Genomic DNA, 13,023 nt, shown 5'->3' with positions numbered 1-13,023 from the left:
GCAGTGTAAACAAACATCTCTGTGTGAGAATTTGAAATAACCAGTAATGAAAAGTAACCAACTACAAGTTACACATTTTTAAAGTACTGCAGGGCTCCAGTGCAACTTTTTTTACACTGGTTGCAGAAGTGGTCCTGCTCATAATTCAGGTGCACCCGATAACATTTTCTTTTTTTGCAAATTGTGTAAAACAAATTTAACAGGAATAAAGATGCACATAAATGCTTTTCCTCATTTAAATCACAGCACACGCACCAAGACAATGTGATTACCTGAAAAAAAAAACTGCTACTTAAAAAAATTAGACTTTCCGATACAACCATTGAAATTGTGTAGTCGCACCATTTTCTGTTATATTATACTTTCACTCCACTACATTTTGGAGTCAGATATTGTACTTTCTACTCCATTACTGTACATTTATTTGAAGTTGCTTTGCAGATTCATATTATTCATGTTGACAGGCTCCTGACACGTGACCAATCAGATCTTTGCGGGCAGTGAGTACCAACAGAGGAACTTGCATCAGTGCCAAAGCAGCACATTTGCTCTTTCAGCTCCTTAAAATTGTTGGCATTCAGACAACAAAAACAAAAACCCACCGATTCCTGCGATCTAACGAATGCCGAATATCCGATCCGATGATCGGCCAGGCTGATGTTTAGTGGATTCAGCTCTGTAAACGTCAGATGCTTTGTTGTATTGTGAACACTCACACACACACAGTCTAGCGTGTGCTCTGTCTGTTGTCCCCTGATGTCCCCATTGTTTCTCTGTTCCCGTTTGAAACTGAAGATGACTCAGTATGACACATCATTTGAATACACGCGCAGTTGTTTGCCCCCCGGAACAAAGCCTGAGTGTTTCTGTTCGTGTGTCTGTGGGCATTATAGTTTGTGCATGTCTGTGTGTGTTTGTGTGTGTGCTGACCCCCTTTTAGACTCTCAAAAATTATAGACTTCCCAATTGCTATTTAACAGCACAAACCGTGCTCCAGTTAAGCAGCAGCATCCAGGTGTGTTCACAACAGGCCTGGGTATTGTTTTTATGATAGTATTTCAGATGAGTTTTTGTTTATAACATTCGGATCCTGAAGTCGACTTTGTCATTCAAATGCGGGGTATTTATTGACATATTTTACGTCGTAGAAGGAGAAATGCGAACATATCATAAGCCTCTGTTCACCACAGACCCTATTTTTAGGCATCCGACTGAAAAACATTCAACAAAGCCCATTGCCTTCAAGAAGAGGAAACCAAAATGTAAAAAGGAAAAGAAAATGTTATTTCAGGAATCATTCCTGCGGCACCCTATAACAAGCCTTCATAACAAATCAATCTTTGCCTTTAACAAAAATGATGAAAACAACAGTGTTAATGTGTCTGAAGTGTTTTCTCTCCTCTCTCTCAGATTTTTCCAAGAGGTTTTTCAGCTGCCTTTGTTTTTTTTCTTCCTCATCAGCTAGCTTGCTCACTCACTCTTCATCACTTGTTCTCATGCACTCCTTCTGCGTGTCTGTGTGTGTTCACCTCATTGGCTGAAATTACTTTGCGCTGCTGGTTTGATACGTCAGAATCTAAACCAAGGCCACTACGCACATTTTTCACCTCACACACACTCAGCTCGAAAACAAATATACACACAACCACACACCCAGTATTCAAGTGTTGAGTGACTGGCTGAATAGGAGTGTGAAGGGGTATTGTATTGATAGATGAATAGTGAATGTAGATTTTCTGCCAGTAGAATGTCAATGCCATCATTTTCTCGCAGCCTACAGTCTTGCTACCTCCAGACTTGTGACAAATACAGGCAGAGAGGCAGAGGGGGGAGATAGAGAGGGAGAAGAAAAGAGTGAATGAGAGAGACAAAATTCGGTCGCTGGCAGTTGATGGATGGGCTGCAACAGCTCGTCTTCCTCTGGACTTCATGATAACATGCCATTCTCTCATCCTCTCTGTCTCTTCCTCCTTCTCATCCATTTCTCTGCATTTGTTTTTTTCCTCATTCTTGTCGAAAGGAGTCTCCTTTTTTTCTTGCACGCCTCCTCATCTCTAAGACGCCTTAGAGCTACTGATTTGCGAAAGTCTGTATTTTCCTTTGCTGTTTTAATGTGTGTTTGCAAAAATGTGTCTTTTTTGCTGCGCCCCGAGGAAACACATGAAATCTAAATTATATCTCTCCTGTTTTTCTCTTCCCTCAACTTCCTATCTCCCCTTTTGTCGCACTTCTTTTTCATCTCCTTCGCTTCGGCTGATGGACAGTTGGCAAGAAGAACCGCGGGTCAACAGGTAAAGAACCCATTTACATTTACATTATCTCCCCTGCTCTTTCTCTCTGGCTCCTTCTCGCTCCCTCTCTATCTAAACAGAGACAAATATTGCTGTGACCTTTGCTCCTACCCGAGAGTTGGAGCTAAGGGCTGCTCAGCTAAATGCTTTGCTGAAGGTCACATTGGCTGCAGTGGTGGGTACATGCTGTAAAAGATGTTCATTACACGAGTTTCACTTTTTCCGCCTCGTGGCTTGTAAGAAAAACCTACAGCTGAAAACCTCCAACCTCAAGGTCAGAAGGCTGGGGGCCTGCATCGATTGGGTAGTATTGAAAAATAACTTCATGGTTTACAGTTAGGGTGCAATGTTACAATTATTATTATTTATATGATTATTTTTAGAAGCATTAGTGATCCATTCAGCACACAATATTTTGTTCAGCTGACACCTTCTTTTGGTTCAGTACGGCCCTCGAGCCAAATTAGTCTAAAACCATCTACATACATCTGAAAAGACACATTGAACTCACTATTGACGTTACATTGTAACAACAAATCTTTATTGAAATGGTCAGGAGGAGAGCTAGTTAGCTTTTAGCTGATAGCAGCTGCTGGGCAGCAGAGTCCGGCTGTGTGTTCAGCCAAGGGAGCTGACAGATAGTTAAGCTAATAGAGCTTGTGCAGGACAGCAGTTTAATGTGACAACACAACACAATTTTACAATAAATGAATGTACTTCAGCTTAGCACACTTTGGAGATAAAGGTATTTTGAAGTGCTAAACATTTTGAAGTTGGGACATTTAACATTCACTTCAGAAAGGTTAAAACTGCTTTTTGGGGTGGCTACGTTGCACATGTGGCTCAGGAGGTTGAGCAGGCGGTACAATCATCAGAAGGTTGATGGTTTAATTCCCTGGCTCAGACATACTGAACTCCAAGTTGCCGTCGATGGCTGTTTTAATCGGTTTGTGCAAGCGGCTGAGCATAGAAATATAGTGCGGTGCTTTGGATAGGAAGAGCTGAATCTTCAGCACCTTGCATGGATGATTGTGTCAAGTGTTGTAAGAGTGCTTTGAGAAGCCATACAGTTATGGAGAGTATAAATACATACCCTGTGGTGGTCTGGACTCCGTTCGAGGCTCGGACCTTGTCACCCCTGACTACATCAGTGCAGCTGAGGTGGAGCAAGTGAACAGTTTAAGGTTTGGAGGGGATCAACATCACAGAGAACCTGTCATGGTCTTCACACATCACCACCCTGGTAAAAAAAAAAGAAAAAAAGAGAAGTACAGAAAAGGGTTTACTTCCTCGGGAAACTTAAGAGGGTGTGGGCTATTCCCATCATAACCTGGCATGGTTCGTGCACAGCCCAGGACAGGTGGCTCATGGCGCTACAGTGGGTCATTAAAACCGCACAAAACATCATTGGTACCAATCTACCAAGCATCAGTGATATCGGTTAAATGTCTGCACACAGCCCCACAACACCCACCCTCACCACAGTCGGTTTACTCTGCAGCCGTCTGGTAAAAGTATGTGTGGCCATACCACCAGACTACAGATCAGCTTCATTCCTCAGGCTGAGACACTCCCGTAGTCAAGCTGAACTCTACTCCGTTAAAGATACTTTTTCTTATGTAGCATAAAGGGAATACACTTTACATCTCGCTCTACAACCCTGGTGTTGTAAAATGACTATTAACTGAACCTTTGAACATTTGAAACACTAAGCTCATGACAACAGGGAGAGGGGGCTGACAATAATAACTTCCTCCTAAATATAACCACCAAAGGGAACATGAACTCAGCTCACAGGTTGATGCTGGAGTGGAGGTGGGACTTTTGAACAGCAGCAGCTGTGAAGCAGTGCTGGTGTCAGCATAGCTTTCAGGTGAGCTGCATGGCAGCAAAAGAATGGCATTAGTGCACCGCCATACTGACAAAGGGTATGTGGGATGTCGCAGTGAGGAGAGTATGACATGTGGGCAGCCTGAACTAGCTCTCAGGCTTCACTTCATTTGGGAAACGCTTTGTCTGCTACATCAGACATGCACATTTGTTTTCCTCCGGCATCACCTGAGTGTTGGGTACCTGAGGTGCCATTGTTTCTGCCCACTGCATTCAAGAAGCCTCTCTCTGCAGATTTACAGCGTCCAAAGGAATTACGTATGCCGCAAGAGTGTTTATCACTGCTGGTATTCAATGACTGAGTCACAGAGAACACTGAGTGCTTGCGCCCGCTTTAAAGTTCCTTCATGGCCACATGCTGTTTCCATTATATTTGGGCCATATTGACATAATTTCTACTTGTAGAGTAATAACTGTCTGTCATGCATTGATGATTTTCTGAATTAATGGGGGAAAAATATTCTCAGTTTTCCCTTACTGTTCCGAAAAAGTTTCCAGGCATGAAGCAATTGCAAGCCCTTATTCTGGTACAGTGATGATGAAATGTTACCTCAATATGTCATTGTGGGTTTTGTCAAGCAGCCAAAAAAACGCAACTAATATAGGACTTAAAATTAATCAAATAATCATTGAGCACTCCCGAGAGCTTAACTCCTGCTCTGCCTCTCCATTACTGCTACATGCTTCTTGTTTCTTCGTCTTTCCTTCTTTTCTTTCCCGACTTTCCACCCCCTCCTTCCATCACTCGTGTGGCGCGATGACAGAGATAGATAGAGGGGTTGGCAGCTGAAGGAAGAGATGAATATTTAAAATCGGGCATCTTTCTCGGTCCTCTCACTGCTTCCCATTGTCTGTGTCTGTCTCCCCCTGGGGCTTGGATCCTCTACTCTTGGTGTGGTGTGGCTTAAAATGCGTGCACGTATGTGTGTGTGTTTCCTGGCTTGTGGTTTTATATTGGCATTCCAAGGCAAGTGTAGTCAGACGATGACACTTAGCTGTCAGCATGCAGCATTAATGAGCGCAGTGACATGCACAAACACTCACCCCACTCTCACACACATGCAGTATTCTCAGGAGGGATCGGCAAATGATCACCTCCTCCTCTCCATTTATTTTTGTATACCTTCCAAAAAAAAAACCCCTTTAAAATATTTATAAAAGCTATCCATTTTCTTTAACCTCTCCTTTCCCAGGTCCCTCCTTTCCATCTTTCTTTCCTTTTTTTATGTTTTCTCTCCCACTCTCAAACCCTTCTTCTCTCTGTGGGTTGTGTACGCAGCCTCAGTGTGATATGCATTATTTGGCGATAAACCCTGCAGACACCTATCTGACAAATCTATTAATACACAGTCAGCGAACAGCAGCCTCCTCCTGTGCATGTGTGTATGTAAATAAATGTGCATGTGTGTGTGCGTGTTCACCCCTCAGCCAATCTCTCTGCTCTCGAGGTCTCCGCAGAGATTTGATAGGCTTAAAACACACAGATCTCAGGTCATGGAAAGATCATACAGCCACACACATGCACACACACACACACACACACACACCCCAACTGATTCACTGACACAATAGGGAGTTTGGAGTGACTGGCGGATTTAATAGGAGAACAAGCTGTAATCTGAGAGAATCCATTCGACGAGGGATTACATAGTAATCTGTGGACGGAATAGCCTTTCATCTCCCTCTCCCTCGCTCTCTCTCTGTCTCTCCATCTATCTCTCTCGCCCTCTATTTATCCATCTCTATCTCTTCCCTGCCCGAAAGCCGCATCAATCCTTTTACCAGCCCTGTTTTTTTTTTTTTTTTTTTTTTCATTCCCATCCTTGATTTAATTGGGATTTTTCTGCTTCACTCTGAATACCACGCACACAGACTCACACATGCATGCATACCCTCACACAGCTGTGTCACCTCAGCAGCACTTAACTGTCAATCAGCGGTGATTGCGCCGACGAGAGCGCTGCAACGTTGCAGTGCGTCACTGCCAGCCCGGTGCTAAATTATACTCACAGCCATGTGCGCGCGCACACGCAGAAAAATGATGTGTTTTTCCGTATCCTCATCTGTTTTAATTAATTTTTTCGGCTTTAACCGTTCTTCTTTTTATCATCCCACTTTCTTTAATGAAGCTCTTCAGCCCCAAGTTGTTGTTCTGATATTGCTTCGTTATACTCCGGCTCTCCCTGCGTTCCTCGCTGCCCTCCTTCCCTCAATCGCTCCTGCTCTCCATCTCTCTGCCACATGGTGTTTCTCATTTGCTAAATGAGGAATCCAATAGAGTTAGATTAAACTTCTGGACTCTCTTTGTAGAATCCTTACAGGGAGCCTTTTAGCTGCCACAGCTTGCGCACACGCAGACACGCCGTTATAGCGCTGTCTGCCAGTTTCAATATTTCTCCTTGTTAAAGTTGAGGGAGATTAATTTGATAATCCGTGTTTAAACAACAAAAAGGAGGAGATGGGAGGATGTTAGGGAATAACGGAGGGAAGATGTGCAGTGGGGACCGAGAGGTACAGAGGAGATGAAATGATAGAGATTTCCCCAGAGAGGGAGGATGTTAGACACTCTGACAGAGGGAAAAAAAGAGCGCAGATCACACAACCATATGGCATTTTGCTTTCCCCTCTACGTCTACCATCATGTCTGTCACTCCAGGAAGAAAAGGACCATCTGTACAGTCCCCCCTCGCTTTTCCCATCTACATATATACTCTCTATAATCTCTCTCCCAAGTGTTCTCCCTTGTCATACAGGTGTTCCTGCTGTCCTGATTTGTCTGTCTTATACTCCTCTCGCACTCACTGCCCAAGTTAACAGGACGGGTTCACATCCCCCTTCTGCTCATTATCATCGGTCGCTGCTGCCATTAAGGCTCCACCGATGTCTACCAGTCTCAGCCTGACCTCTGCGGCTAATGGATGCTCTCCACTTAGTCTCTCTACGTCTACCTGTCCACCGTCCCTCTGCCTGTCTCTGTCTTTCCACCCACTCTTGTTACCTATCGTGACTTCTCCACACCGAACCTTTCAAATTTCAACACTTCATACAAGAACTCTCCACAGTGTGTGTGCGTGTGTGCGTGCGTGCGTGTGTGAGGGAGAAATTGGGAGAGAGCAATAGAGACCTCCACTATTACTTCCCATCTCCCTTTTTTGTGTCACTTCACTCATCTTCCACATTAATGGCTCAACCTCCACTTCGAGTAGGAGCATCAGCGAGTGTAGGTGTCAAGACAGTACCGCGAGTATGTGTGTGTGTGAGCGCGTATCATTTGCCCGTCTTCCTGCGCTCGCATTTCTTATTCCGTGTGACAGTGGGATATGACTTTTCAGCTCTTTCTCTCCGTTTAAAAAAAAGAAAAGCGGGAGAAAGAGGGGAGAGAATGAGAAGGAGGAATGAAGAGCAGGGAGTTAATTACCACCTTTTCCCCTTCCTCCCTTCAAAGGGGAGATCAAAGCTGCTCCTCGCCTTCCCTCCATATACCCCCCTTTCTAACACCCCTCGCCCTTCACCAGCCCCTATCAGACCTGTTCATTTGTCATCCCTACTCCTCCTTTATTGGAAATCTACATATTCATCGGTTAATACATGTATCCACAGGAAACCCAATGATGTCCACACACACACACACACACACACTCCAATAACAGTGATATGGAGGCTTCACACTCTCTGTAAAACACAGCGATTGTTTTATTCGACTGTTTTTATACTATTTGGCTGAGCGGATGTTACACACTTCAAGCTGATAACAATCCTAGAGTGTCCTTTTCTTATAAGAGTCCATTCCCACCATAAATCATACTCACACACACAATCAAAGTCTGGCACATGCGCACACAAACACACACACACACCCATACTCTCATACACACAGCCCTTAGACCATAAATCATTCTTCACATACTCACACCACTGTACTCTTTTTTTCTCGAACACTATCCCTGCAACTCAGGCGCACCATCATACTGTCTCCAATATATCATTAATGTGCTTCAAACAGAGGAGTGGTGTGTTTGACAAAGAGTTGTATTGCTTAGGAGAGAATTATCGTGTTTGTGTGTGTGTGTTAAGTTGGAAATATGTGTGGGTTAAGAGATAATGGCAGTTTAGTAGCAGAAAAGAATTATAGAGTTCCATTCAAAGTCATATCAGTCAAGTTGACACTCAAACATCTTTGCTCAATCACATATACTGTCAATCTCTCTTATACACTGTCAGTCACTTACTATTATCTTTCTCTCATATGCCGTCATTAATTCCATACTTTTTTATTCCACTTTTCACTCACCTCTTTAAAAACAATATACTAAACGTCAGTCTCTCATTTGAGTGTGTGTTAGGCTGGACAGACACTGAACAGATGGTATTAATTATCATACACAATTTAATTACTCTTTCGGCATGGCCAAAAGGTATCATTTCTATTCTCACACTGAATGTGAACGCTATTCCAATTGATTTTGTCTTGTCAATTCCAAGTTTTATCATCCTCAAAACTTTGACAAAAGAAAAAACAGTATTGCTACTATGTGCAATTCTACTTTAAATGGAAAATAAGACAACAAATGAATGTAAAGAAGAAGATGCAGACAGTTTATGTATATCACAGCACCGTCTCTGTAAAGCCTTCAGTTATGGTGCGTTCCATTCACCTCAGAAGTTGGTAGTTGGGGCAGGGAATGATGTCATAACCAGGTTGACAATGTTCGGGTACAACAGTTTGGAATACCAGCTCTTGCCAGGTTAGAGATTGATAGCTATCGTTTACAGTACAAGTTGCTAACAACGCATTGCACAGTATTTTGCTCGTACAAAAAACAAAGCAACGTGTCCACGGATAGAAGTTGGGCAGTACGGTGTGTAAGACTGATTGAGTGAAACACAAATGAGACGGACATGCTAATAAACAGTCAATTCTACAGCTTTCACAAGTGTTGGTTTGCGCAGCAGCCCTTTTGGATTTGAGGTTGTCGTTGGGGAGGTGCTTTTGGCTTTCCAAGTCGGAAATCTGACTTCAGGGGGCATTATAGTTGGGAGCTCGGAAATTCAGACTTCAGATAGAATGCACCATAAGGGCCCGATCACACCAAAACTCTTTCCTACAGGCACGGCTGCTTCAAACAATTTTGTTGAATTTGCAAAGCAAGTCAGGCAAAACAGCATGCACCTGTGGAGCAGGGCTGCAGTGCAAGCTGCCTGGGTCAAGTATAACACTGAGGAGCGTGGAACTCAGTGACGAGTTGAGAATATTTAATGTGCCTCTAAAAGCCCCTAGAAAAATGTGTTTCAAGCGACTTGTCTCAGTGTGATCGGGCCCATAGCCATGCACAATAAAACGTGCCCACTGGTTCGTAACGGGTCTTTTGACAGAGGCAATTTGGGAAATTGGATCGTGGAACTGCTCAGACACTGCAAGACAGCCTACCAACATTTCTGACACTTCAAATGTGTCTGATCAAACTTAAATTATCTACAAAAGTCAGTGCAGTATAGACTTCTAAATCCACTCTGACCTTAAACTTGCATTAATTGATATATTTGCTGCTTGGGGGCACTGTAACAGTTTGGTAGCAAACATTGGCTTATTTATTTTTCGCTGAGGAGACACTGAGCAACATCATCATTCATTTGTAGTCATTTGATGAATAATCTCTCAATGAATTGATCCATTTTTGGTCCATTAAATAACAGAAAATAGTGAAAAATAGCCATTATGATTTAAGTCCAAAGTGACGTATTTAGATATCTGATCAGGATCTAAAAAGCTGGTACCATGTCCAAGAGAACATACAAGAGACTGAATGGTAAATAGGCACAAAGAAAACGAGATGAAGGACGCTGTGGTGGTGCGTTAAGTTGTATCATGGTCAGCACAACAGAGTGTGATAGTGCAGTGTACAGTAGAGTGAGTGAGAGTCTATTGTCGTCCATGTCTGAAATTATGCTGCTGTGTGTGATTTATGGCCTAAACTGCCGCCCATATTTTTTCTCTCTGTCACAGATCCTGAGTCAGAACTCGTGACTCCGGCAATTGTGATTGGACCCAAAGACACAACAGTGGTGGCAGGCAGTGAGACTACACTGGAGTGCATTGCTAATGCCAGGTAAATCTCTTTTATGTGCATGCACTCGCACACACACACACACACACACACACACACACACACACACACACACACACACACACACACACACACACGAACAGATCCTTTCTTTCTAGATGGCACTGTTTTCTTCCAGGGCAATTAGAGGGCACCACATAAAGTCGTAGCTCAGCAAGTCTTTCCCCCTAGTATAAGTGCACACACACACACACACACACACACACACACACACACACACACACACACACACACACACACACACACACCAGTACCAAGTTAACTTAAACAGAAGTTGGATCAAAGTCCTGTCTGACATCAGCAGAGAAGCTGAATGCACCCACAAATTCACACTGGCCTGTTCCAAGTCCAGTATGCACACACAGACACACACACACATACACCCACACATAGATACATACTAACACACAGATGTTTTATAAAAGCAACAGCCAGTTCTACTTTAGTTCAGGAGTTACCATAACTAAAATCAGTTTCTGCTCATCACTTTTACGAGCGGCCCAACCGCCCTCTGTGTCCCATGTGATTATAAAGCCAACTGACAACCAGCTCATGGATGCTTTATGTTAAACATTCCAGTGTTTGTTTATAGTTAAACCTGTAATGTTTCCTTGTATTACAGACAGACTCTTATGTCAAGACTAAAGGAACAACATCAGTTTGCACCCTTATTTCTCTGTATTAGTCATAGAGGTGGCATGAGAAGAGTTCGGCTTTATATAACTGCTGCAATATGAGCTTGTGTTTTTTGTTTCTCACACTGAATTCACTGATTCCGATGGCAGATGATGGAGAAAGAACCGCTTGGAAAGTTTGGCCATTTTTCTACCTCCTTTAGGGAGCGCACTGCAGCTTAGCAAACTTCCCTGAAAGAAACTGTGCTTTGGTCACCATCAGCTACATTCAAGTATACACACAAGTAGAACATTATCAGTATATTACATTTTGTAATATGCTCTCAGAAGCGTGTCCTTGTCCAACATGGAGTAAAAAGAAAAGTGAGGCAGTTTTAGCTTGTACCAGATTAAAGTCACGGATAGTCTTGATCATCAGTACACAACAGGTGATATTCTAGGCTCCACTGGTTCAACATGCTGTACTGATTGTGTGTCTTACATGTGCAAGGTTATTGTTGGATTGTGTTATTAATTCATGGATTGTCTGGCTGCCCCATACTTTAAGAGGTGAAGTTGCATTTAATGCTTCTCAGCTGCACTAGACCAGCCCTTGACCTCGGGAAAGCACTTAAGGTATAGCCTGAAAAAACAATTGACTAAACTGTATATCCATCATATAAACTCTGAGGAATGCTCTATAGGTATTAGATCTGCAGCTCAGTCTGCTGCATTTCTTCTGCCAGAGACAATCCACTCCACAGAGGCTATTTCTGAAATCACAGAAGCACCCACTGAAAGATGCTCACACAGAGAGATAATTCTGTACCCAGGGAACAACTGAAAGAGACACACTAATACATTTAAGTTTTTGGAGAACGAAGAAGAGTGTGATCAGTGAAATCAAGTGCAGTGCTGAAGTCTAAAAGCATCTGCTATCCACATCCATTAACCATTGATCAGTCATATGCACCAGTGCCGCCCTGGTAGAGTGCAAAAATAATTAGGAGTTTGATTGAAAACAAGCAGTTTCAGTGAACATAGCATTAAGTAGCTGTTTGATCTGCTTTGGGTACGTTTTGGATTCTTTTGTTTTGGACAGGAGCCTCTGAGCATATTAAAGTTATGACATATCAGCCTAGCAGTAAATTAAATCACTTTTACATCCAACTTTGTCTGTATCTCGAGGTGTATCATCTGAGAGAGGACACAGTATACCCTCAACTGTATCCTCAGAAAAGGCAAAAACATTGTATTATTTATAGTTGGACTGCTTGTTAAGCGGTTGCAATCTCATCGGCTTTGAAGAACTTGAGTATTATGTGACTTCTTACACGTAATGTCTTCAGTTATTTTTACCAAACTGACCTGATTTAGTCCCAAAACAACACATTTTGAGACAGAAAATATGTCACCAAATGCAGCATGAATTACCATCTTGTCTTCGGCTCCTCCACATCTCTTAATATGACAGTCTTTTGTTAGTGTCATCTAATGTCATCAACAAAGTGATTTTTATTGGAGGAAAACCAAAGAGCCACTCAGAAATATAAAACAACACAATGATAATAAATCAAAGAAATGTTACGGTAATGATCTTGTAGCTAATGTATTTTAGATACAACTTGTTCAATGTGTCAGCAGCTTGTATTTCACAGGCAGCCTTTTTTCCTCTGCCAGGGAGGTTATGTTTTTCAGCAGGATTAGACAAAAACGTATTTCTATGACACTTGGATTGAGGATGGGTCTCAGCCCAGAATAGACCCCATTAACTTTTGGTGCTGATCCAGATAAAGAGACAGATCCGGGAATTTCTTTCTCACTTTTTTTTAAGGCAAGATTTACGACATTTTACATCATTTTTGTCAATTTCTCAGGGAATACGTTTAAGTCATCCATAACAAATTGTATCTAGATGGCCATTAAAGCTGCTGGTTGCATAATTGCCTGTTGTCCAAGTACATCAGTTGTACATTTTAACACAGATTGCTTGTAAGAGTTGAATTTTTGCATGAGAATGTACCAAAAAACTGAGCTACACTTTCATGAATAAAAACATTACACACACACATCCGTGCATAGGCATGCAAAATGGTGTTTTGA

The 13,023-nt window shown here is 42.5% G+C and overlaps 1 protein-coding gene across 5 annotated transcripts in view; it reads left to right on the top strand.

The window, feature by feature from the left end:
• The window catches only part of LOC115585913 (protein sidekick-1), a 251,660-nt gene that overhangs the window by 147,209 nt on the left and 91,428 nt on the right, over positions 1–13,023 (top strand). For 2 of the 5 annotated variants that reach the window (XM_030424559.1, XM_030424578.1), the window contains exons 6-7: positions 2,265–2,291; positions 10,186–10,288. In XM_030424559.1, the coding sequence (XP_030280419.1) occupies positions 2,265–2,291; positions 10,186–10,288 (130 nt within the window). Of the gene's footprint in view, positions 1–1,836; positions 2,087–2,264; positions 2,292–10,185; positions 10,289–13,023 lie in introns of those variants that run through there. The other 3 variants (XM_030424570.1, XM_030424587.1, XM_030424595.1) reach the window with 2 other exon arrangements.

The sequence above is a fragment of the Sparus aurata genome, chromosome 1 (genome assembly GCF_900880675.1).
Source record: "Sparus aurata chromosome 1, fSpaAur1.1, whole genome shotgun sequence".
NCBI classification, from domain to species: domain Eukaryota; kingdom Metazoa; phylum Chordata; class Actinopteri; order Spariformes; family Sparidae; genus Sparus; species Sparus aurata.
This window is presented reverse-complemented; position numbering and strand designations above follow the sequence as displayed.